Below are 26,666 nucleotides of genomic sequence, written 5' to 3'. Positions count from 1 at the left end.
GAGCCATTAAGTTGTGGTACAGCATCAATAGTTCAGCAAATTCACCCATTGTAGACTGAAATTGTTTCTCCAGGCAGGATACTTTTCTCTAGCACTTCTTTTAAAGATATCTTATGTAGAACCAGCCATGGTGATGGCACACTTGTAATCCCAGTACTTGGGCAGCTGAGCCAGGATGACAAGTTCAAAGCCAGCCTCAGCAACTTAGACCCTGTTCCCAAATAAAAAATAAAATAGGTTAAGGGTATAACCTGGAGGTAGATGGCCCCTGGGTTCCATCCCCAGTACCACACAAAAATAAAAAATAAGCTGGGTGTGGTGGCACACGCTTGTAATCCCCGTGCTTGGGAGGCAGAAACAGGAGGATCGTGCAGGTTTGAAGCCAGCCTCCCTGGCTTAAGAGACCCTGTTTCCAAATAAAAAGAATAAAATAGGTCTGGGGTTTGGGAATGTAGCCCGGAGGTAGAAGGGTTTCCAGGAACGCCAGTACCACCAAAACAAACAAATAAAAAAACTAGAGAAAATAGAGTCTGGATAATACAAGTGACACTTAAAATTATGAGGTAATATACATTGTGCAATAAAGTGACTTGTGATATATTTGTTCATTTATCAAGGATAAGGGTAATTTTTGGAATTATTTTATTCTATACTCCAAATCTTTTGATATTAATCTCTGTGAAATACAAAAGCAGAATACTGGGGCTTACGTCATAGTTGCTCCTGGATCAGCAGTCATTTGATTGGTCACAAAAACAGCCACATTATATTCTGCAAGAAATAAAATTTAAAAACTAAGAGAATAACAACAAAAAGAGAAAATACTAATTGTTTAGATTTCAGAGTTTAGAAATATTGTGCCATGAATTTTTTATAAACAAAATCATATTCTTATTTGTATTGATAAAAGCAACTAATTTGAAGATATTATAGTTTAGGTCAGAATCAATATTTTTGGTTAAAAAAAGTTGTATTCCCATGAAAGTAACTTTATTATTATTATTTTTCATTTGGTACTGGGGATTGCACCCAGGTGCATTCTACCTTCGAGCTATACCCCTAGCCTGTATTTTATTCTTTATTTTGAAAAAGGGTCTCACTGAGTTGCAAAGGGCCTCACTAAGTAGTTAAAGTGGTGGAGAACCGCAATCCTCCTATTTCAGCCTCCTGACTGCTGGGATTACAAGCACATGCCACCACTCACTCCTGGCTTTTTTATTCTTTATTTATTTATTTTTTGCGGTTCTGGGTATGTAGCCCAGGGGCATTCGACCTCTGAGCTACACCCCTGCCCTATTTTTTCATTCTTTATTTTGAAACAGAGTCTCACTAAGTTACGAACCACAATCATCCCATCTCTACCTCCCAAATGCTGGGATTACAAATGTGCGCCACCACGCCCAGCTATTCTTTACTTTGTGTGTGTGTGTGTGGTACTGAGGATGGAACCCAGGGGCCTTCTACCTCCGGGCTACACTCCCAGACCTATTTTATATTTTATTTGGAAACAGGGTCTCTTAAGCCAGCTGAGGCTGGCTTCGAACCTGCGTGATCCTCCTGTCTCAGCCTCCCAAGTGCAGGGATTACAAGTGTGTGCTACCACGCCCGGCTTATTCTTTACTTTATTTATTTATTTTTTTGGTGGTACTGAGGTTCCTGGAAGCCCTTCTACCTCTGGGCTACACTCACAGACCTATTTTTATATTTTTATTTGGAAACAGGGTCTCTTAAGCCAGCATGGCTGGCTTCAAACCAGTGCGATCCTCCTGTCTCAGCCTCCCAAGTACTGGGACTACAAGTGTGTGCCACCACAACTGGCTTATTATTTTTTTTAAATATGTGACATTATATTGAGCTTCTTTACAAGATATATTTAGCAAACAATCATATTTGCTATTTTTTTCAATACTGGGGCATTCTACCTCTGAGTTACACCCCCAGCCATATTTTTTATCCTTTATTTTGAAACAGGGTCTCAACAAAGTTCCAGAGGGCCTAAGTAGCTGAGGTTGGCCACAAACCTGCAATCCTTCTGTCTCAGCCTCCCAAATACTGGGATTACAAGCATGCGCCACCATGCCTGCCTGGCAATCTTTTTGCTATTCTGATGGTGACATTTTATTTAAAGATCTACCTTCGGAGATCTTTTGAAGTCGTGACAACATCTGGGCCAATTTTTGCTGCCTTTCAGCCAACTCTCCACGACCACTGAAATCCACTCGAAAAAGTGCCATTACTGAATCAATGATCTGCACAGGATTAATGTAAAATAAATATACACTTGAAAACAGAAGAAATAAGTCCATTTAAATAGGAATCAACAGAAAAATAAGATAAATAGCTCTGTGAGTGAGCAATATTGAAAAGCTTATACCAGTAACTTGAAGATGCCAGCTTCTTCATGGAACTTTGCTGCTACATAATCAAGTAGCTCCATCTGATGTTCACCTGATGGGAAATGCAGTGAGAAAAATTTTTAAAAAGCTAGAAGAAGCAGAGGCTGACATTATTCATGTACCTGGGAGTCAGGCAAAAGAGAGTCCTTGAAGGATTCTCTGAATCATTTATGATTTTACTAAAGGTGATTGCATATTCTGCCTTAGCATACATGAAAAATGCTCGAAAAGAGAAATTTGCTCTGGGGCCTGGGGGTGAAACTCATACAATACATGCCTGGTGTATGTAGGAGGCCCTTGGAGGAAAAAGGAAAAAAGAAAAAAGATTACGCTACATTTCAGAAAAAGAATAAGAAATTATTGTAGTGCAATTTAATACCTAAGGACTTAGCAGAAGATAAAATGTGTAGACTAATTTGGAGAAAAGTAAAATAAAAGAAGGAAAAACAGTTCTAAATATTATATCACCCAAATATTACGTAAATGAGTATTACCAGTCTTACAATACCACAGCATCCAACTGCTTGGGGTTCTTACTAGTATATGCACGTGCATAGAGTACATTGTCCAGCACTGCATCGTGGTCTACGTTAAAGCGATCGGCGATGTCCCGAAGGCGATCTGGACGGCTGAAGTGCCGAGATTAAGGATCCAATAACAGTTCCAAAAACAGTTTAGACAAAATATAGTACCTTAAGTCACGGAGAAGGAAAAGTACCTACGAAGGTATTCTGGAGGATGCTACTAATCACTTAAATCCTGTACCAGGTTTTTTTTTTTTTTTAAAGTGGCTCAATTTCCTTAGTGATAAGCAGTCATAGAAATGATAAGGCAATAGTGAATTTTTTCTTTCTTTTTTTTTTTGCGGTACTGGGGATGAAACCCAGGGGCATCTACCTCTGAGCTACATCCCCAGCCCTATTTTTTATTCTTTATTTTAAAACAGGGTCTCACTAAGTTGCAAAGAGCCTCACTAAGTAGCTGAGGCTGTCTGTGAACCGTGATCCTCCTGTCTCAGCCTCCCGAATGCCGGGATTACAAGGGTGCGCCACCACGCCTGGGTTCTTATCTCTGTTTCTAATAGTGTTAGTAAGGAGAAACAGGTTGAGGCTTCATTGTGAATGGCCTTACAAACTTGTGTAGGTCCTCCCTATTATTACTAAAATAAACTTTCTTCAAATCTGATACCTCCTCCAACTGCTGTATTTTTTCTTCCAAACTACCTACTGCCTCATCCCCCTTTTTCTTTTTGCAAGAAGTTTCTATAACCTCACCCTTTAACTCCTAATTACAATTCCTGTGATGTTTCTTAGTCCAGTCTACACTTTTAAAATCTCTCTCATTGAATATGTGTGCACGCGTGTATAACATTATTAATTACTCTTCTTGAAACTTCCCTTTTGTTTGGCTTCCACAACTTACTTCCTACTTCCTCTAGCGGTTTCCTGTTTTAGTCCTCTTCCTAAATGTAGGCATACCTCCAAGTTATCTTCTTAGTTCTCTCTTCTTGTGTGCAAGTTCTTTTGTCCCTTGTAATTTTTCTTCCCCTTTGGTTAGTCCATCCGCTTCTCTGGCCCTACCCCTTCTTTAAGCTGAGTCCAACATCTCCAGCTGCCATCTGTATGTCCTCTTGTTCCTCATGGTCAACACATTAAAATGAAGCATCATTTCTCTATAACACTACCGTCCCGATTCTATCATTAGCATCATTATTCTTTCAGGATCTAGACAAAAACCATGAGAGCGGGTTCTCAAACCTTTTCCTTTGTTGACAAATATAGTCAGTAAGTCCTATGAGTGTTTCTCCCTAATGTTTCTTGTCTTTTTCTTTTTATTCTGACTGCTTCCCACTTAGATCAAGTGCTCATTACTTGCCTAGATTTCTATAAAAGTATCCAATTGACACCCATCATGTGGTTTCGAGTCCTTCATGGCTGAGCCCCTTCCAGCCTGGTATTCTGGAACACCTTACTCTTCAATTAAGCTGAAATTCTTTTTCTTTTTGTTTTTTTCAGAGACACAAACAGATTTATTTAGGAAAGCAGATCGACTTCAATAGAGAACAGCAGCCATCTTAAGAGTGAGATGCTTTCAGAGTCAAGCAAGGAATACACATCCTAGGGAGAGTGCAGGCCATCTCTAGAGGGAGGGGCAGCAGAACTGCACTTCTTTCTGTGTTACAAATTCTACCCTTTTTCCTTCTGTGTTTTTTCTTTCTTCATATTTTCTCTTTATTTGAAGCCACAAGTTTGAGTCAGTAATCTTCTATCTATAAGCATAATCTTCAGGGAAGTAAGAGGATTAAAAATGAGTTAGAAGCCGGGTGTGGTGGTGCATGCTTGTAATCCCAGCATTTGGGAGGCTGAGACAGGAGGATCTCAGTTGGGTGACAGCCTCAGCCTTTGCAACTCAGTGAGACCCTGTTTCAAAATAAAGAATAAAAAATAGGACTGGGGTTATAGCTTGGAGGTAGAATGCCCCTGGATACCATCCCTAGTACTGTACAGAAAAAAAAAAAAAAAAAAAAAAGCCAGGCATGGTGGCACACGCTTGTAATCCCAGCATTTGGGAGGCTAAAACAGGAGAATCGTGGTTTGTGGACAGCCTCAACTACTTAGTGGGGCCTTCTGCAACCCAGTGAAACACCTGTTCCAAAATAAAGAATAAAAAAATAGGGCTGGAGGTGTGCCTTGGAGGTAGGATGCCCTTGGGTTCCCATCCCCAGTACCACAAAAATATAAATAAAATAAAAATAAATAAAAAAATAAAAATGAGTTAAATATCATTTCCAACTGGGTGTGGTGGCACACACTTATAATCCCAGTACTTGGGAGGTGGGGCCAAGAGAATCACAGGTTCGAGGACAACCTCAGCAACTAGTGAGACTCTCATCAACCTAGTGAGACCTTGTTTTTTTTTTTATTTTTTATTTTGGTGGTACTGTGGGTGGAACCCCAGGGGCCTTCTACCTCCAGGCTATACTCCCAGACCTATTTTATATTTTATTTGGAAACAGGGTCTCACTAAGTAGCTGAGGCTGGCTTCGAACCTGTGCAATCTTCCTGTCTCAGCCTCCCAAGCGCAGGGATTACAAGCGTGTGCCACCACGCCCGGCTACACCTTGTTTTAAAAATAAAAAATAATAGAGCTGGGAATGTGGCTAGGAGGTAGAATATTCCCTGGGCTCAATTCCCAGTAACACACACACACACACACACACACACACACACACACACACACACACAGAAATTTCTTCTCGTGGATTTGTTTTGTCAGTTTTGCATCAAACCCATATGGAGAACTAAAACCTTATTAAATAAAAAGTGATTTGAGAATTTGGCCAGTAATTGTCTCCCTCCCTTGATTTTTCTGATTATTGTTGATTTATGGGCTAATTTTAAAAATCATATATATATATATATATATATATATATATATATATATATATATATGTTGTTTTTTTTTTTGTGGTACTAGGGTTCCTGGAAACCCTTCTACCTCCGGGCTACACTCCAGACCTATTTTTTTTTATATTTTTATTTGGAAACAGGGTCTCTTAAGCCAGCAAGACTGGCTTCGAACCTGCGCGGTCCTGTCTCCGCCTCCCAAGCATGGGGATTACAAGCGGGGAATTACAAGCGTGTGCTACCTCGCCCGGCTAAAATCATTTATTTCAAATAAATTCTTTTGTAGTAACATTAACATATCATACTATGTTAATAGCTTATTTAAATAAAAAGGTTACAAAGTATTTTCAGTATCAATGAAGATAATCTTTCCTCCTGAGTAGCCACCTGCTCCTGGAAGTTGAGCTGTCACTAGGGAGCAATTAAAAATTAAAATTAATAGGAGTAAACTGTACAAATAAATATATAAATAAACATTGAACTGATGTTGGTTGCAACTCTTTAGTAAATTTAGCAAAGAAAAATTGATCCTTTAGCTTTTAAACAGTATGTTGTATTTTTACTTTATTAACAAGTGACAAAATAATATTTTGCCAGGATAGAAGTACTTCAAAGAATTTAAATATTTCTCACAATAGTATATATCCATGAAAGTTAGTTTTCTCAAAGAAATGGAAGCAAATTTTAAATATTACTTTTTATCCCTTTTTTTCTCTCTTATTCTCTCTTTTTGGGGGTAGGGTATTGGAGATAGAACCAAGAGTCTTACACATGCTAGGCGAGTGCTCTACCACTGAGCTACATCCCCAGCCTTATTTTTTTTTTTTCCTTGCGGTACTACGGATGGAACCCAGGGGCATTCTACCTCTGAGCTAAACTCCCAGCCCTCATTTTTATTCTTTATTTTGAAAGAGGGTCTCACTAAGTTGCAGAGTGCCTCACTAAATAGCTGAGGCTGGCCACAAACCTGTGATCCTCCTGTCTTCCTGGTTCAGCCTCCCAAGTACTGGGATTACATGAGTGCACCAACATGCCCAGTTTGTGCCATTTTTATAAAATTACAAAAAAAAAATGTAACGGGGAAAACTGAGATGGTGGATGTCTTCTCTCTCCAGAATACCATGCACCCACTTACCTTCTCCTTATTTCATTCAGGTGTTCACAACACAGCACATACAACAGCATCTCAAGCGTTACACATTCAAATACCAGGTCTGGTGTCTGTGTAACCAGAGGCAGCTTATCTATTTATTTATTTATTCTTATTTATTTATATTTTTTGTGGTACTAGAACCCAGGAGCTTTCTACCTCCAAGCTACACGCCCAACCCTATTTTTTTTTATCTTTATTTGGAAACAAGGTCTCACTGAGTTGCAAAGGGCCTCACTGAGTAGATGAGGGTGGCTGTGAACCCGGATCCTCCTGTCTCAGCCTCCCAAATGCTGGGATTACAAGCCTGCGCCACCATGCCTGGCTAATCAAGGGTAATTTATTTAACCTATTGGAGCTTCAGTTCCTTACCAAGTTTGTTCACATTACATGAGATTATGTAAATTGTCAGGCCCATAGGAGATGATGAGTAAGTGAAAGCTATGATTATTACTGTGATTACATTGTTGTGTTATATATCCTTACCACAGAGGGTATGAGATAGCTGAGTTTTTCCAGTACGAAATTCTGTGAAATATAGAAAAGGCAATTAAAAATACATATAGTTAGTTTTTAGACATTTTCATTAAAAAATGAAACATGGCTTTATAATATTCTTTTTTTTGTCCAAATGTCAAATCTCACTCCTAAAGTACCACCTGTATCATAAACAGATTCTGCAGTGTGGTGTGGTGGTACACACCTGTACCTAGGAGGCTGAGACAGGAGGATCACAAGTTTGAGGCAAACCTCAGCAACTTAGTAAAACCTTCTCTCTCCTCCCTCTCCCTCTCCCTCTCCCTCCCCCCCCCCTCTCTCTGGTACTGGGGATGGAACCCAGGGGCATTCCACCTTTTAGCTACACCTCCAGCCTATTTTTTATTCTTTACTTTGAAACAAGGTCTAAGTTGAGAAGGCCTCACTAAGTAGCTAAGGCTGGCTGGGAAACTGCTATCTTCCTGTCTCAGCCTCCCAAGCACTGCAATTATAGGTATGAGCCACCACGCCCAGCTCGACCTTGTTTCAAAATAAAAAATAAGAAGAGAGGTGGGGGGTGGAAGCACATGCTTGTAATCCCAGTACTTGGGAGGCAGAGACAAGAGGATCAAAGGTTTGCAGCTAATCTCAGTATAAGTCAGTGAGGTCCTCTGTAACCTACTGAAACCCTGTTTCTTTTTTTTTAATTAATTAATTTATTTATTTTTTGGTGGTATGAGTGTGGAACCCAGAGGCTTTCTATGTCTGGAATATACTCCCAGACCTATTTATATATTTTTTTATTTGGAAACAGGGTCTCACAAAGTTGCTGAGAGCCTCACTAAGTAGCTGAGGCTGGCTTCGAACCTGTGCAATCCTCCTGTCTCCGCCTCCCAAGCGTGGGGATTACAAGTGTGTGCCACCACGCCCAGCTGCATGAATGGTTTTTAAAAATATGGAGTACATAATCAAAGAGAGAATCTAATCTCTATGCTCATGAAATAAACATTGCTTAGGAACAAAATCAATCTTTTTTAATTTTTTAATTTTTTTTTTTTTTGGTGGTACTGGGGGTGGAACCCAGGGGCTTTTCTATCTCCGGGCTATACTCCCAGACCTATTTTATACTTTATTTGGAAACAGGTCTCACTAAGTTGCTGAGAGCCTCACTAAGTAGCTGAGGCTGGCTTTGAACCTGTGCGATCCTCCTGTCTCAGCCTCCCAAGTGCTGGGATTAACAGTGTGCGCCACCACGCCCGGCAACAAAATTAATCTTATTATTCAATTACCTTTTAAAGGAATAAGAAAAAGATTATTTTTTGTATAGTAATTAGAGATAAAAGAACATAAAATGTCGGACCGGGCGTGGTGGCGCACGCTTGTAATCCCCGCGCTTGGGAGGCAGAGACAGGAGAATCGCGCAGGTTCGAAGCCAGCTGCGCTGGCTTAGGAGACCTTCTTTCCAAAAATAAAATAGGTCTGGGAGTGTAGCCTGGAGATAGACGGGCTTCCAGGAACCCCAGTACCACCAAAAAAAAAAAAAAAAAAAACCAAACCATAAAATGTCAACAAGATCCACCTGTTAATGTTAGTATATATCTTCCCTCTAGCTCAAAATGATCCTGTTATAATTGAGACTTCATCTTAAGATCCAAAATAAGAATTTATTTAATATTTTCTTTTAATCATATGCATGTATACACATGTGCATAACCATATGTATCATCTCATAAAACAATAGGGCTCTACTCACCTCCAAACGCCTCTGTGATTGCCATGCTTTCAATCCCACCTCCTAGCAACTTACTGGAAATAGAAAGAAAGCATTAGCAACAGGGATAGAAATAGAGGTTTCAAGAGAAAACTCACATCATTAGTAATCTGTCATCCATCGATCTCTACCTCTTTATACAACGTGGACAGGAATTCTTGACTGAACAAATGTACTCTGTTTGGATCACAGGTCCTTTACTGTTTATGGCCAGATGGATCCACAAGCAACTTCTAAGCCTGCTATTCCTACTTCTGAGTGTCAACAGTGAATGGGTCAGTAAGACCTTATGCCCACTATTCTTCTGAATTGAAATGCACTTAAAACATATGATCTTAAGTCAGACATGGTGGTGCACGCCTATAATATCAATACCTGAGAGACCAAGACAAGAGGACTGCAGCTTTAAGGCCAGTCTCTGGAGCTTAGCAAGACTCCTCAGCAATTTAGTGAGATCCTATTTAAAGAATATAGGGCTGGGGGTTTGACTTGGAGGTAAAACATCCCTAAGTTAGACATCTGTTCTGGGTGAGATGGGGAGTAACTAGGATATTTTGAGCAGAGGAGTATCATATTTGATCTATTTTTGTGTGTGTGTGTGTGTGTGTGTGTGATATTTAGGATGGAACCCAGGGGCATTCTACCCTGGAGCTACACCTCCAGCCCTGTTTTTTATTCTTTATTTTATTTTACTTATTATTTTTGCAGTACTGGAAATGGAACCCAGGGCATTCTACCACCAAGGTACACCCTCTCACCCTATTTATTATCATTCTTTATTTTGAAAAAGGGTCTCACTGAGTTGTAAAGGGCCTCACTAAATAGCTGAGGCTGTCCGTGAACTGCAATCCTTCTGCTCAGCCTCCCAAATGCTGGGATTACAAGGGTTCACCACCATGTCCACCTGATCTATGTTTTAAAAAGATCAATCTGGTTCTATGCAAAGAATAAAAAGTAGAGGCAAAGTGTGAAGGAAAGAGATTAGCTAGAAGTTATAATCTTAGCCGGGCGTGGTGGCGCACGCTTGTAATCCCCGTGCTTGGGAGGCAGAGACAGGAGGATCGCGCTGGTTTAAGAGACCCTATTTCAAAAAAAAAAAAAAAGTACAAAATAGGTCTGGGAGTGTAGCCCGGAGGTAGAAGGGCTTCCAGGAACCCCAGTACCACAAAAAAAAGAAAAGAAGAAGAAGAAGGAGGAGGAGAGGAGGAGGAGGAGGAGGAGGAGGAGGAGGAGGAGGAGGAGGAGGAGGAGGAGAAGAAGAAGAAGAAGAAGAAGAAGAAGAAGAAGAAGAAGAAGAAGAAGAAGAAGAAGAAGAAGAAGAAGAAGAAGAAATTATAATCATAATCCAAGGGAGATATACTTAGGTTATTTGTTTATACCAGTGAGATAATAGTAGAAGTGGTAAGAAATAGTTAAATTCATATTCTCATTTCTCTGTATATACATATCTCTGTATATACATATACATAAAAAGAATATATACTAGCCGGGCATGGTGGTGCACACTTGTAATCCCCGCGCTTGGGATGCAGAGACAGGAGGATCGCGCAAGTTTGAAGCCAGCCACGCTGGCTTAAGAGACCCTGTTTCCAAATAAAAAAGTATAAAAAATAGGTCTGGAAGTATAGCCCGGAGGTAGAAGGGTTTCCAGGAACCCCAGTACCACCAAAAAAATATATATATATATATATATATATATATTTTAATTTTATATATATATATATTAGCTTTTCATTATGGAAAATATCAACTATGAAGAAAATAGACAAAGACAGTATAATAAACCATGATGTACCTATCATTTTGCTTCAACAATTATCAACTATCAATACAGGGTCGATCTTTTTTCATATTAACCTCTAACCACTTTTCTCTCCTCATATTATTTTAAGCATATAATAGATAAACTATCATTTATATATTTTAAATATATTTCTATATCCTAAATATTTCAGTATGTATCTATAAAAGGTGGCTCTTTTTTTGTGGTACTAGGGATGAAACCCAGGGGCATTCATTCTACCTCCAAGATATACCTCCAGCCCTATTTTTTATTCTTTATTTTGAAGCAGGGTCTCACTGAGTTGCAGAGGGCCTCACTAAGTAGCTGAGGCTGGCCGTGAACCGCGATCCTCCTGTCTCAGCCTCCTGAATGCTGAGATGACAAGCGTGCCCGCCACGCCCAGCTAAGATGGCTCATTTTAACATCATCACACTACCCTGTTATACCTAAATTAGTAATTCTGTAATGTCAGCTGTTTATTAGGTGTTCAGTTTGCTTATCCCATACATTCATCTGTTCATTTGTTTATGTATTTATCTTGAAGATGGGGTCTCACTATGCTGCCCAGGTTGTCCGCAAACTCCTGGTTTTAAGTGATCCTTTTCCTTCAGTCTCTCAAGTACCTGGGACTACTGGTGAGTGCCACGGTGCCTGGCTTTATTTTTTTCTAATGTTTTTGAAATAAGATCCACATAAAATTCATACATTGTAATTAGTTTCTTTTAATCTATAGATCTTTTCCTAGACTCCATCTCTTTTTTATCCTAGAGTTTGAAATTGTAATTTATTTATTGGAGAAAATGGGTGGTTTGTTCCAACTAAATATAGTTAGAAGGTACAGCAAGCAGAATGTTAACGGAAGAGAGCTAGTATGAAAGGGGGCCAATATTCTAAGGATGGCACCAAGGCTTTAGGTCTGAAGATCAGGAAAAAGATGGATTCCAGATGAGGGACCTGCAGGACAGACATGCTCAGGCATGCAGGACAGACATGCGGCAAAGCTCAGAAGTTTGGTTTTGGATCTCAGCTGCCAAATAGAGGCATATTTGACTATAAAATCCTTTTTTTAATATGTGTGTTTGTGTGGTGCTGGGGGTGGAACCCGGGAGCTTTTCTACCTTCGGGCTACACTCCCAGACCTATTTTATATTTTATTTGGAAACAGGGTCTCACTAAGTTGCTGAGAGCCTCACTAAGTAGCCGAGGCTGGCTTTGAACCTGTGCGATCCTCCTGTCTCAGCCTCCCAAGCGCGGGGATTACAAGTGTGCGCCACCACGCCCAGCCTGGGCCACAGTTTTCAGGAATACTTTGAGGACATAAATACTGCTTTTGTTTTAATTGCTCTTGAACACCACTTTAACTTAAAGACCAAGTCTACCTAGTAAGATAGGAGTAAAAACACATTCTGGTCAAACTGCATGGGTTTAAAATGATGATACATCTCAGAAATCATAAATTAGTAAGTAAAAAGGATGTTAAAGCTGTCCCTGCTGCAGAGCAAAACCAATACTGGGTGATTTCTTCTATAATTTTCAATCTAACAATTTATTTTTTCTTTTTGGTGGTACTGGGGTTCCTGTAAACCCTTCCACCTCTGGGCTACACTCTCAGACCTATTTTATACTTTTTTTTAATTTGCAAACAGGGTCTCCTAAGCCAGAGCGGCTGGCTTCAAACCTGCAGGATCCTCCTGTCTCTGCCTCCCAAGCGTGGGGATTACAAGCGTGCACCACCACGCCCTGCTAACAATTGATTTTTGTAAGCCCAAAAGGTAAAATAAGTTTTTCTTCATCAGTGGAGAAGGAATAGAAATGAAAAGTTAAATGGATTTTTAAAAAATCTGTAAAATAAAAAACTACTTTAAAATAGTTTGTAGATTAGTATAGGCTGATTCAGAAATTACTTATATTTTGGGTCTGAATTTCTTGGAAGAAATTCAATCCTGTTCCTATAAGTAGTCTGGAATTTGCTTTGGTTGGTATTTTGGAAAAAAAAAAATCCACAAACTACTTCAAAGGAAGAAGGCATTTCTGCCAGTTATAGTAGAAATAACAACCAGATAGAAGAAAAGAAACAAGGTATTCCAAAGATCAGGCTTAGTGGTTATAAAAAAATGTTGAGATACACACTCAAATTCCTGGCTTCCAGTGGTGATATGAAAAACCATCTTCCTCTTTTCACTGTACTCAAATGCAGTCAAGAATCCTGGTTCCTACAAAAAAATAAAAGAATAGATTCAAAAAGATTAAAAAAAGGTATAAGATGGTGATTGGAATTTCAAATGCTGCCAAAAACTATATGCCCGATGATCAAAGTAATTATTTGGTATAAGCTACAGTTTCTTTGTCTTTGAACACATACCAGATCACAGTTAAAAATTCAAACTTGTTCAAGAATGGTGGCACATGCCTGTAATCCCAGTACTTGGGAGGCTGAGACAAGAGGATCACAAATTCAAGGACAGCCTCAGCCTCAGCCTCAGCAAGTAGACTCTGCAATCTAGTGAGACTGTTTGAAAATTTAAAAAAAAATAGGGCTGAGGGTGTAGCTCGAGGGCAAATGGCCCCGAGTTCAATCCTCAGTACCAAAAAAAAAAAAAAAATCCTCAAACTTGGAGCCATCTTACCTAGATTCAAACTGCATTATTATTATTATTATTATTATTATTATTATTATTATTATTATTATTATTAGTGGTGGTACTGGGGTTTCCTGGAAACCCTTCTACCTCTGGACTATACCCCCAGACATATTTTTATACTTTTTTATTTGGAAACAGGGTCTCTTAAACCAGCGCAGCTGGCTTCGAACCTGCGCGATCCTCCTGTCTCTGCCTCCCAAGTGCGGGGATTACAAGCGTGCACCACCACGCCCGGCTCTAATAGTATTTGTATGGTACAGAGGTAAATTAATATTGCTGTGCATTAGCTTCCTTTTTGGAGTTAAACAGGAATTAAAAAAAGAGATATTTTGCTATTTTTTCATAGGGTAGCTGTGAATATTAAATTATATATACATATATATTGTTATGGCACAAAACAATGGTATTTCTTTGTGTGTGTGTGTGTGTGTGTGTGGAATTGGGGATAGGACCCAGAGGCATTCTCCTTCTGATGAGCTACACCCCCTGCCCTATTTTTTATTCTTTATTTTGAAACAGGGTCTCACTAAGTTGTGGAGGGCCTCACAAGTTGTCGAGACTAGCCAAGAATCTGTGATCCTCCTGTCTCAGCCTCCCAAGTCCTAGGATTACAAGCATGTGCCACCACGCCCAGCTCAGCATGGTGTTTTACGGAACAATTTAGTTGATTTTATTCAATATCATTTTTTGCGCTCTAGAAGTTTCAAAGAGCACAGAAATGTCAGTTTTCACTATTCATGTGACAGTATTTTTCACATGGTAGATATACTACTTATTTGCTAAATTAATGAGCTATAGCTGGTGCTAGATGAAACTACTGTTAAACAGCCCCCAAGTAGTCAAATGTGTTTTCCTCTTTGTTGTTTCATGCTATGACAGTGGTTCTCAAACTTCAGAGAACTTGTAGGGAGAGAAGAGCAAGCCCAAGCCCAGCTTCAGCTAAGAAAAGATAAGACTCTGGGTACAGTAAAGAATACTTGAGAAAAAGAGAATTTTTTTTCTTTTTATAATGATATTTAGTCACCAAAGAAAAGAAGAATATCTAAGAGGTATATAGTAGCAATTTCTCAAACCTTGGGTCCCGCTTTAGGGCTTCCCTAGACACCCGAGCCATTGCAGAATTGATCTGTGGATGCATTGCCTGAGTGGATCCAGAAATTAGAGCAACTACGCTGGGTACAGAGTAGTCCAGCTGGGTCCTCGCCAAGCTCAGGACCATGATGTCACTTGCATCACTTTCCAGCCCTAACTGCCTCTGAAGAAGGAAACCAAATGGCTGTAAGTGAAGAGAGCTTCTTAGACTCACTGGGAACGAGACCCACACATACATTTCTCTACACAGGAAGAAATGAAGAGACTTGATCTTCTGCAGAAAAAGAAGTGGCAACTACTTTTCTGCACTTTCCTAGTTCCAGAACTGGTATCTCTAGTGGCCCCCAACAGCTCTACACAAAAGCCTGGGTCAAAGGCATATCTACTTTTGTGTGAAAACCTGTTAGCTGCATGGGCTACTCATAGTCTGTTGACACAGCTAGAAAGGAAGGGTCACTTAGCCCAGCTGCATCTGTGAGCGTATTCATTCTCGTATCTATTTCAACTGCATACATGTAGACAAACACTGTCTATTTCTAGCCCAACTGGCTTACACTAGAAGAGAGCAATTTCTTCAATATCAAGTGCTTTGCAACAGCCATGAATACATTTCAGTGGATAAGCTAAACATAAGGAGGAGGAAGGTAAAAAAAATAAATGAAAAGGAGAAGGGAAGGCAGAGAAATACAAAGCCAATAGTATGAAGGGAGGCACAAAAGAAAGTTTTGAAGAAAATAATTACCTTCATTAGTATTTTATATCTCTTAACCCCCACCTCAATTTTTCAGAAATGGCTGCTGGTAGCTAGGCATGGTGGGCATGCCTGTAATCTCAGTTCTTGGGAGATGAGACAAGGAGGATCGCAGGTTTGAGGACAATCTCAGCAAGCAGTGAGACTCTCATCAACCAAGCAAGACCCTGTTTTCAAAATAAGAATAAAATAGGGCTGGGAGTGTAGCTCAGAGGTAGAATGACTCTGGGTTCAATCCCTACGAACACACACACACACACACACACACACACACACACACACACACACAATTGCTGCTGGTTTAGAGCTGACGTGAGCATGGGGAATATATTATGATCTACAAGGAACTCAAGAGTCCCCAATAGTTTCTAATGTTTACAATGAGACAGGTTACAAAGACTGATGAGGCCTTCTTAGCTAAAACAGGAAAGAATGGGATTTTCTTACAATAAGTTTGTTGGCTGCTTCTTTAATCTTGTCCACTTTGGCTTCTGAGAGCCCTTTGACATTGCATAGGGCTCTTCTTGTTGTCATTTGTATCCCTTTGATGGTACAGATTCCTACTGACTTCAGTTTTTTAATGTCAGCCACGTTCTGCAAATAAAAGAATGGGCTCAGCAGATTGACAAAATGCCAGCCTGAAAGACTCCCATACTATGTCATGTGCTTTTGTGTCCAGCTCCTTCCATCATGATGCCAATTTTATACAAGCAACCAGGTGGAACCCACCCACTCTGTAGCCAAATGTTCTGGAAATATCTGAGTAGAACATACCCAGCAGGCTGCCAAATGTTCTGGCTGTGCCCTGATTTCCCAAGAATGTTAGTGAGACCATGACAATGTAACAGAAATCCAAAAGAAAAGTCTGTTGGTGGAAAAGCTAACAAATTTATCACACATTCACCCCCTCAGTTCAGCTCCTGCCTTCTATAGAACTTCATTACCAGTATGTTCTAAAATTTTTAAAGAATTTTTTTCTTCTGTCCCAGGAGAATGCAAATAAAAACATCACCAAAAGAATAGGATTTTCTCTTTCTATTTTCTAAGATCAACAGAAAGAATTTAAAGATGAGGACGTTAAAAATATAATGTCAGTGGAGTCTTGCTGTCGACTGCTGATGAATCCACCTGGTTTCACACCCGACGTCTGCATTTCTACTGCCTCAGCCATTTGTTCAGCCACCTGACAAATAGAACTAATTTTTCTGTTAATGAAACATCTGTACATCTAGATAGATAAGAAGATGGGGAATGGATTCAGAGGTAACTCTGAACACCTCCAACTGGAGCAGTGTTTCTCAACTGAGGACCTTTCTGACCCCGGGGTGCATTTTAACAGTGTCTGGAGACATTTTTGGTATCACATCTGGAGGGGGGTTACTGACATGAAATGAACCAGGAGAGGCCAGCTTGACACGACTACAGCCATCTTGAGTCATACCCACCATGATTCCTCCAGAGTAATACTCATTTTCCTCCCCTGCACAGCTTCTCAGCATACTATAAACAAACCAAACCTTTAGAGAAGTATGTTGAGACAACTGGACCCTGGAATGTATCTGACTCTTTTATATCAGCTTAAGATAAACCATTTCAGCTTTGATGAAGTCACTTTTGTCCTAATATATATATATATATTCTTCTCACATTGCAGGTATCTACTAGACCTTCCTGTGCCCTAGAACCACACTTCTGTTAGCTCCCCATACTGCACTCTGCAATCCTGTGCCCATCCACATCTTTGCTTGTATCTCACTGCACACTAGGACTAGTTCTCACACCGGGACCAGGTTGTTCGAGAATACCAAAGATGTTGCTCAACACGCTCCAATGAGCAAGACAACCCCCAGCCCCCACCCCGCCCTGGGCTCCAAGAATTATCTAGCCCCTAATGCCAATAAGGCTGATGTTGAGAAACTCTGAGTTGGACAGTTTAAAACAGCATTTAAAAACTACTTACAATTCCATGTTTCTGTAGTAGGTCAATGTCTTGAAACAAAGATTCCTAAAGAAAATGAAACAGAAAAACTGAAGTTTTGATTCTTCGTATCCAAAGTTTCACATTTTGTGTGTACGTCTGTGTGGTCCTTGGAATTGAACCCAGGAGCATTCTACTTCTAAGCTACATCCCAGCCCTATTTTTTTTTTTTATTTAAAACGGGGTGTCACTGTGGAGGGCTTTGCTAAATTTCCGAGGCTAGCAGAGAATCTGCAATCTTCCTGTCTCAGCCTCCCAAATCCTGGGATTACAGGCATATGCCACCACTGTGGGCACTGTAAGGTCTGACCTGAGGCCTGATCAGAGGAGGCTGAGAACAGAGAACTGCAGGGCTGGAGGGAAAGTAAAGAGAAACTACCTCTAACCGGCTCTCTGCCCCAGCCCCATAAATTTACCTGCCCTGGACGGGTGTGAAGCCCAACAACTAAGAGAAACACACACCTGCTTTGCTCTCCCTCTCTCCCAAGGCCCCATAAAAAGGCCCTAGTTTGTAAGAAAGGGGGCTCCTGGTTCTCATGGGCTCTCTCTCCTGGTCAGGCCCTCTTCCTGACAACCATACCCAACTCAAATATTTCAAATTTTTAATTTAATCTTATTTCAACTTTTTGGTCCTGAGGATTTGACCCAGAGGCATTCTACCTCCAAGCGAAACCTCCAGCTCAATTTTATTTCTTGTTTGGAAACAGGGTCTCACTACATTTCCGAGAGCTTCGCTAGGTTGCTAAAAGCCTAAGTTGCCAAAGCTGGCTTTGAACCCCCAATCCTCTTGTCTCAGCCTCCCAAGTTCTGGGATTACAAGTGTGTGCCAACACACAACACACCCAGCTGCTTCTTCTTCTTTTTTTTTTTTTTGGTGGTACTGGGGGTGGAACCCAGAGGCTTTCTACCTCCAGGCTACACTCCCAGACCTATTTTATACTTTAGAAACAGGGTCTCACTAAGTTGCTGAGAGCCTCACTAAGTAGCTGAGGCTGGCTTCAAACCTGTGCAATCCTCCTGTCTCAGCCTCCCGAGTGCGGGGATTACAAGCGTGCGCCACCACACCTGGCTCAGCTTCACATTTTTTAAAGAGCGAATTCAATACTATGAGTTACTCCAAATGCTTAAAGTTCCACTTTTCTAGGCAGATTGGGGTGGGATCTATCCTTTTTTTTTTTTTTCTTTGCTTTGCTAGGCATGGTAGAACACACCTATTATCCTAGAACTCAGGAGGTTGAGACAGGAAGGCTGCAGGTTTGAGGCCAGCCTCAGCAATTTAGTAAAATCCTGCTTCAAAATAAAAAACAAAATAGGGCTGGGGCTATAGCTGGGAAGTAGAAAGTCACTGGGTTCCAGCCTCCAGTACTAAAAAAAAAATTTTTTTTCAAGCACATTGTTACATATTTAGAAGAAACTACTACACTGAAATATCTTGGAAGTCAATTAACTTTTCCATGACTTCCTTAAATTTTTAAAACTTTTACCCAAAGCAGGAGAATGAAAGTGGTAAAGGCCCAGCATGGATCCCCCCAAAACAAAAGCCAAGCCAACAAAACCTTTCATATCAGTTGCTAAATACTGCTAATCTGCCGGGCGTGGTGGCGCACGCTTGTAATCCCCGCGCTTGGGAGGCAGAGACAGGAGGATCGCGCAGGTTCGAAGCCAGCCGCGCGCGCTGGCTTAGGAGACCCTGTTTCCAAATAAAAATGTAAAAATGGGTCTGGGAGTGTAGCCCGGAGGTAGAAGGGCTTCCAGGAACCCCAGTACCACCAAAAAATAAATAAATAAATAAATAAATACTGCTAATCTTAGCAATCCTTGCCAAGTAATTGTTGCATATTTGTAATACACAACTATGTCTTATTTCTACTTTCAATGTTCAAATATAGCAGCTAACAGACAAAACTTGATTTTTGTGCAATGACTGTCTATGTGTCTTTTAACGTTCTAGTTATACCTCTTCATCTTGGAATCCTGGTTCTTCCAGTATAACTTGATCCTCTTTCATATTGAAAGGGGCCCAGGAGGAAATCAAATCTAAGAAAATAAGATATATTATTTAAGTAGTAGTTATAGGGTTCATATTGTGAAAATATCTTTTCCCTAGAGGCTTGTTTCAAAAATCGGGCTTGTCTATCTTTTCTGTGGGTTTGTGAAATTGTGTTTGGGGCCTTCTGGGTTTCTACTTTCTCAACTGCTCACTTTTTATCTGGACAGCTCACATTTGGTCTACTCTCAATGAATGGGGTGTTCCTACTTCCGAGATACACCCCCAGGCCATTTTTTTTCTTTTTCGTGGTACTGGAGATTGAACCTAGGAGCATTCTACTTGTATATCCTCAGCCCTATTTTTATTTTGAAACAGGGTCTTACTAGGTTGATGAGAGTCTCACTGCTTGCTGAGGCTGTCCTCAAACCTGTGATCCTTCAGTCTCAGCCTCTTAAGTACTGGGATTACAGGTGTGTGCCACCACGACCAGCTCAATAAATAGATTTTATTTTTCTCATATTTGATGACTGCCTTCCTGATTATGGATAGTGCTCTGGTAACATGTATCTTTGTTTCATAAAACATTAACTATATTTTGTTCCACAGCATTTACTCATTTCATGATTTCACAAAAACATGGTGGATGGCAAATATTAGATGAGGGTCGGTAGGTAGGAGAGCCTTTAACATTTTAGAATTTGTGTTCATGACAATAAAATATAGTGCTAAAAACCATTTTTCTTGTATATTCCAGTTCGCCATTTAGTATCTAATTCTGGGCTTGGAACTCAGCACAGAGAACTACTGAGGGGGGGGGGCGAACGAGGAGGCCATTTGAATGGAATCTTCTGGAAAACTGTCCTTCAAATAGCTAAATGAATTTGGTTTGAAAACACTTATTTTTGAAACTAAAATAGCTATTTTGGTTTCCAAAAATGCCCCAGCCTGTATCCATTTATTCTCCTCGGGATCAAACGAAGATTCCCTCCCCATCTTTCTCAGGTAACTCTTGATGAGGAGCTGGGCTTGAGGCGCGGCGCCCGGACGCCCTCAGGGAGGCCCGGCTCGTCCCAGGGCGCGCCCCGCGGCCCCTTCAGGACTCAGGGCCGCCCCGACTCATCCGGCCCGCGCAGGCCCGCGACGGCCGCCCGGAGCGCGCCTCCTCCACCTGGGCTCCCTCGACTCTCCACGCCCCCCCTCCAGCCGCCTCCCTCGGGCCCACTGTCCCCCGACACTGTCAAGGCGAACCCTAACACCCGCGCCCGGCTTTCACGTCCTCAGCTCGGGTTCTAACTCCGACCCAGAACGCCGAGACCGGCCACCCGCGCGTCGCCCACGTAAGAGTCTGGCGCCAAACGGAGAGCGCGGGGAAGACGCCCGGAGTGGGCGGGGCACAAGACGGGGCGGGGCGAGGACCGCGGGGCGGGGCTCAGGAAAGGGGCGGGGCGTAATGCAAGACGGGGCCAGGGCCGAGGGGCGGGGCGGGGCGAGGGCAAGGGGCAGGGCGCAGAGCAAGGGGCGGGGCGAGGGCCGAGGGGCGGGGCGCAGAGCAAGGGGCGGGGCGAGGGCTGAGGGGCGGGGCTCACGGCAAGGAGGGGCGGGGCGTAATGCAAGACGGGGCCAGGGCCGAGGGGCGGGGCGGCGGCGGAGCGAGGGCCAGGGGCAGGGCGCAGAGCAAGGGGCGGGGCGAGGGCCGCGGGGAGGGGCGGGGCGCAGAGCAAGGGGCGGGGCGAGGCTGGGAGCCACGAACAGCCCTGAAAGGGGCCTTCCTCTTGGGGCTGGTGTGCGGGATTGCAGAGGTAGGACTTGAAACAAGTGTGGGAGAAGAGGGACCTTGGGAGCAGTGAGCTGGGGCGCGCCTTTTTGTGTGTAGTACTGGGGATTGAACCCGGGGCATTCTGCTTCTTAGCTACGCCCTATTTTTTTTATTTTGAAACAGGGTCTCACTAAGTTTCTGAGAGCCTTGCTAACTTGCTGAGGCCTGCCACGAACCTGCAATCCTCCTGTCTCAGCTTCCCAAGTACTCGGATTACAGGAGTGCGCCTCCAGGGGCTTGAGGCGCCCCCAGAGCTGAGTAAGGTGCTGAGGTGCTGAGTACTGAGTGCGGGTGGCTGACATGAGGACGCTTAGCTGATCAGGACCCTGAGTTAGGAGGTCGAATATGGGGGTCCTGCCCCCCCGCCCAACGCTTTCCGTACCTGGCTTCATATCCCAGCGTTCATTTCCTTCCTTCTCTTGCTGACTCTAAGCTCTGGTCTGTGACTGAAGCCTCCCATTCAAGGTGGAGAGTGATTTTTCTTCATCCTAACTTGACATTTTATTTTATTTTTATTTATTTATTTATTTGGTGGTACTGGGGTTCCTGGAAGCCCTTCTACCTCGGGGCTACACTCCCAGACCTATTTTTACATTTTCATTTTGGGTTAAACAGGGTCTCCTAAGCCAGCGCGCGGCTGGCTTCGAACCTGCGCGATCCTCCTGTCTCCGCCTCCCAAGCGCCTAACTTGACATTTTAAAGATCACAAAAGCCAAACATATTCTGGTTCCACTTTAAAATAGAAAGTTAGTACTTGGGAGGCCAAGACAAGAGAATTGCAGGTTCGTGGCCAGCCTCGGCTACTTAGGCCCTCTGCAACTTAGTGAGACCCTGTTTCAAAAACAGTAAAAAAATAGGGCGGGGGTGTAGCTTGGAGGTAGAATGCCCTGGGTTCCATTCCAAGTACTGCAAAAAATAAAAATAAATTTTAGGCCAGCCTTTGTGCCAGCAGAGCCATCTCTCACAGCTTCATCCGTTTCTCCGTAACTAGAGCGGGCTGTGGCCAAGAGTCATTAATCATTCGAAGGCGCATCTGTTGGTGGAGGCTGCGACCTATCTTAGATGACTGTGATCTGTGCAAGTGGCTCTGTGGGCTCAGGACCTCATAGAGGGCAACCCTGTTACTTCTGAATCATTTTGGTGGAATAAATAGAAGAAATTCCCACCATCGCAGCTGGTAATTTGTAGGGCTCCCCTCCCCCGCCCCAGGTGGATTGTTTAAAGAGCCAACGTATAACTGACATAGCTCTTCAAAAATCTGTTATTTTCCAGAAACAGAGCCTGTCCTTCTTGTTCCATGGAAATTAATGCCTGTTTGGGGAGGACTGGGTGATGATCAGTGATGATCAGGTGATGTTCACTCTGGATTCTCACCTAAAGTAATTATAGTAACTTTTGAGCAACTCAGAAGACATCAACAGCATACAGAAGAGCTACAAAGAGCACAGCAAGATGATTTAGGGAACTCTAACATATGTAGTTTGGTGTAGTGACAGCTGGGAGAGAGAAATCTTCATAATATTTGAGGGCTGTGTGCTGTACACTTTGAAAAAAGAAACCGAAAGGAGCTTGGTAATGACAGACTCAAGAAGTGGGGATAAAATCCTGTGGGGATACCACATTGATGGTCAGGTACGATTTTAAAACAAGCTTGAGGGGGGAGGTAAAAAGTACTAAACAGGGCAAAAATATATTAGTCTTTTATAGCCTACAAAACTCTGAAAATGGTAGCAGCATTTCAAATGGGGGGCGCGGGGATGATGAGTTCCGTGAATGGTTTGGAATGACTAGGTAGCCATCTGGAAGAAAAATAAAATTGGAGCCATACTTTCACACCTTATACCAAAATAAATTCCAGATGGATCAAAATTAAATTTAAACAATATAATAATAAAAGCACTAGAAGAAAACATGGGGCAATTTATTTCATAAAAATATTTTTTAAATATTTTTAAGTATGACACAAAACTCAGAAGCCATAAAAGATTGATAAGATTATTCTTAAATCCTGCTTGGTAAAAGGCTAATTTCTCATGCAAGATATAGCAGAGGGCAAACCAGAGCTTTCATGTCAACAAATAGCCATGTACTATAGCTTATCAATTGCTTTTTAAATTTTTGGTACTGGGGATTGAATTCGGGAGCATTCTACATCTGAGCAACACCCTCAGCCCTTTTTATTTTATTATTTTGGAAACAGTCTCACTAAGTTGTGAAGGGCCTCACTAAGTTGCTGAGGCTGGCTTCGAACCTAGGATCCTCCTGTCTCAGCCTCCCAAATACTGGGATTACAAGCATGGGCCACCATGTCCAGCTTAGTTTACCTAAGTTAAAAAAAAATAAATCCTTCATGGATTCTACAATTTCCCTATGTAATTTTGAATTTTTATATCTAAGAAATTCAAATTTGTTCTAAGAAAGAAAACCTGATGGAGATGAGCATTTAAACCATTAGTCTTTACTGCCCCTCTGTGGACAACTGCCTTATCATCAAATATCGGCGCAGGATCCAGGGGACTCATCTGCGTTCCTTCACACTGGCCTTGTGACTAGATATTCTTGGAGTTTCAAGAGGTACAATTTGAGAAACGCTTTGCTAGAGAGCTAAAGAAGGAAAATCATCACAAAAAGTGTCATTGGGTTTATAGAATTATTTATTTATTTATTTATTTTTGCATACCAGGGATGGAAACCAGGGGCATTCTACCTCCGAGCTACACCCCCAGCCCTATTTTTTATCCTTTATTTTGAAACAGGGTCTCACTGAGTTGCAAAGGGCCTCACTAAATACCCGAGACTGTCCTCAAACTGCGACCCTCCTGTCTCAGCCCCCCAAATGTTGGGATTATAAGCGTGCGCCACCGCGCCTGGAGATAGATCTTCTTTTAGACATATTTAGTTCATTCAGAAATTGATTCCCTGCTACTTGTCAGGCACTGTAGTAGATGTTGGATACTGGAATTCCATGATAGACAGGACAGCAGCCCTAGTGAGGGACGCAGATAAGTGGGTGCTGTAGCGATTAGTGTCGCGCTACTTTCACACACAGCAGAGTTGGCCCCTCCCTTAGTCAATGATAGTTCTTCCTTTTTTTTTTTTTTTTTTTTTTTTTGCGGTACCAGGGATGGAACCCAGGAGCATTCTACGTTCAAGCTATACCCACAACCCTATTTTTTTTTTTTTTTGAAACAGAGTCTCACTGAGTGGCAAAGGGCCTCACTAAGTAGCTGAGGCTGTCCTCGAACCACGATCTTACTGTCTCAGCCTCCCAAATGCTGGGATTATAAGCGTGCGCCACCACATCTGGCTAAGTCAATGATAATTCTTTTTTTTTTTTTTTTTTTTTTTGCGGGTCTGGGGATGGGATGGAACCCAGGGGCATTTGACCTCTGAGCTACACCCCCTGCCCTATTTTTTACTCTTTATTTTGAAACCGGGTCTCACTGATTTGCAGAGGGCCTAAGTAGCTGAGGCTGTCCGCGAACCGTGATCCTCCAGGTCTCAGCCTCCCGAACGCTGGGATTACAAACATGTGCCACCACGCCTGGCTAATAATAATTCTTTAAGAATAAATATTTTCACTTTTCTATGTAGTGTTGCTTTATGACTGAATAGCAAATGTGTCTTGGAAATTAGAGATAATTAACTGCCCTACAGAGAGATTCAGAGACTTATCTTTCCTGGAGCCATTTGTCTGCATTCCCCCCACCACTAGGGGTGGAACCTATGGGCATTCTAGCTCTGAGCTACACCCCCAGCCCAATTTGAAGCAGGGTCTCACTGAGTTGCAAAGGGCCTCACTAAGTAGCTGAGGCTGTCCTTGAACCTGGATCCCCCTGCCTCAGCCTCCCAAATGCTGGGATTACCAGCGTGCGCCACGCCCAGCTTTGCCTGCATTTAAAGGTAATCAAACCTAAGACAACAACCCGTTCTTCTCTGGAGACCTTTGCTTATACTTCAGGGTTACAAAGACCCAGGGACTTTGCATTTCCCTCCCTGGAGAGGATCTGCTCACATTAGGAGGTAAAGAGGGTTGCAGAGGTAAAAATCCTACCTTCTCCGTGTCTCTCTAGAGAGAGGCAGATACACCAACTGCCCTATCTAAATGCCAAGTCTTGAATTAAGGAGTTCTTTTCTGTGGTACAAACCCCACTGTAGGCGCAGGGGAACAGCTATCTTTCTGTATAACACCCTGCAAAGAATTGGGGCCCGGGGAACCAGTACTAAAACACCCTGTGAGGACCAGTGTTCTGTTCTCTGATTCAGTCAGAATACATAATATGTGCTATATATATACATATAGAATACACACACGCACTACACATCGTACTGAGGATATATGTGGCATGTATGATACAACTTCTGCTCTCCCCCGAGTCAAAAAGTAAGTTTCTTCCGCTGAGTGTGGTGGCGCACACCTGTAGTCCCAGCCTTGGGAGGTCGAGACAGGAGGATGGATCTCAGGTTTGAGGTCAGTCTCAGACTTACGGAGACACGGTTTCAAAATAAAAAATGAGGAAAGGACTGGGGTGTAGCTCAGAAGTAGAAAGCCTCTGAATTCAACCCTCAATACAAAAGAAAAAGGAGGACAGAAAGGAAGAAAGCAAGCATGCAAGCAGGAAGGATGGATCAGCTTCTGTGAGTACATTTTGGAAGGTAAAAAAATGACTTTACATCCTTCCTGAAATGCCTGGGAAGTAGCTTCTTTTTTTTCTTTTTCTTTTTTCATGTCTGGAGATGGAACCCAGGAGCATTCAACTTCCAAGCTACACGCCCTGCCCTATTTTTTTTATTCTTTATTTTGAAACCGGGTGTCGCTGAACCGCAGAGGGCCTCAGTAAGTAGCTGAGGCTGTCCGTGAATTTGCGCTCCTCCAGTCTCAGCCTCCTGAATGCTGGGATTACAAGCGTGCGCCACCACGCCCGGCTGGGAAGTAGCTTCTTAACACGTCATCTCGACATGGACCTTATCAGCATGTACAGCTCCTTTCCACAGACCTCAAAGCGCAGGTGGAGGATGGAGCAGATCACAGTCTTGCCCCTTCTCTGTCCTTTGCCTTTAACTAACATGTTATCACTCAAAACTGAAAGGCACAGCAGATTTTATTGTAATACTGCACTAGACAAAACAGAGTATGTATGAATTCTAGACGATTTTTTAAAAACATTCAATTTATAAAAACATAACCACATTATTATTAATTTTTTGTGGTACTGGGGATTGAACCCAGGGGCATTCTACCTCCAAGATACACCCTCAATCCAATTTTTTATTCTTTAATTTTTTGTGGTACTGGGATGGAACCCAGGGGCCCTCTACCTCTGGACTATACTCCCAGACCTATTTTATATTTTATTTGGAAACAGGGTCACACCAAGTTGCTGAGAGCCTCACTAAATAGCTGAGGCTGGCT

At 42.1% G+C, this 26,666-nt stretch overlaps 1 protein-coding gene across 2 annotated transcripts in view; it reads right to left on the bottom strand.

Annotated features, from left to right (window-relative positions):
• The window catches only part of DMC1 (DNA meiotic recombinase 1), a gene marked incomplete at both ends in the record, with an annotated part of 37,220 nt that extends 17,765 nt beyond the window's left edge, over positions 1–19,455 (bottom strand). Inside the window, 11 exons of one of the 2 annotated variants that reach the window (XM_080705988.1) lie at positions 711–771; positions 2,135–2,249; positions 2,375–2,448; positions 2,934–3,025; positions 6,142–6,214; positions 7,440–7,481; positions 9,184–9,236; positions 13,115–13,197; positions 15,917–16,063; positions 17,430–17,474; positions 19,405–19,455. In XM_080705988.1, the coding sequence (XP_080562114.1) occupies positions 711–771; positions 2,135–2,249; positions 2,375–2,448; positions 2,934–3,025; positions 6,142–6,214; positions 7,440–7,481; positions 9,184–9,236; positions 13,115–13,197; positions 15,917–16,063; positions 17,430–17,474; positions 19,405–19,455 (836 nt within the window). The remainder of the gene's footprint in view (positions 1–710; positions 772–2,134; positions 2,250–2,374; positions 2,449–2,933; positions 3,026–6,141; positions 6,215–7,439; positions 7,482–9,183; positions 9,237–13,114; positions 13,198–15,916; positions 16,064–17,429; positions 17,475–19,404) is intronic. The other variant, XM_080705989.1, reaches the window with a different exon arrangement.
• Between the last annotated feature and the right edge of the window lie 7,211 nt (positions 19,456–26,666).

The sequence above is a fragment of the Muscardinus avellanarius genome, assembly GCF_963383645.1.
Source record: "Muscardinus avellanarius genome assembly, chromosome: 11".
Taxonomy (NCBI): Eukaryota; Metazoa; Chordata; class Mammalia; order Rodentia; family Gliridae; genus Muscardinus; species Muscardinus avellanarius.
This window is presented reverse-complemented; position numbering and strand designations above follow the sequence as displayed.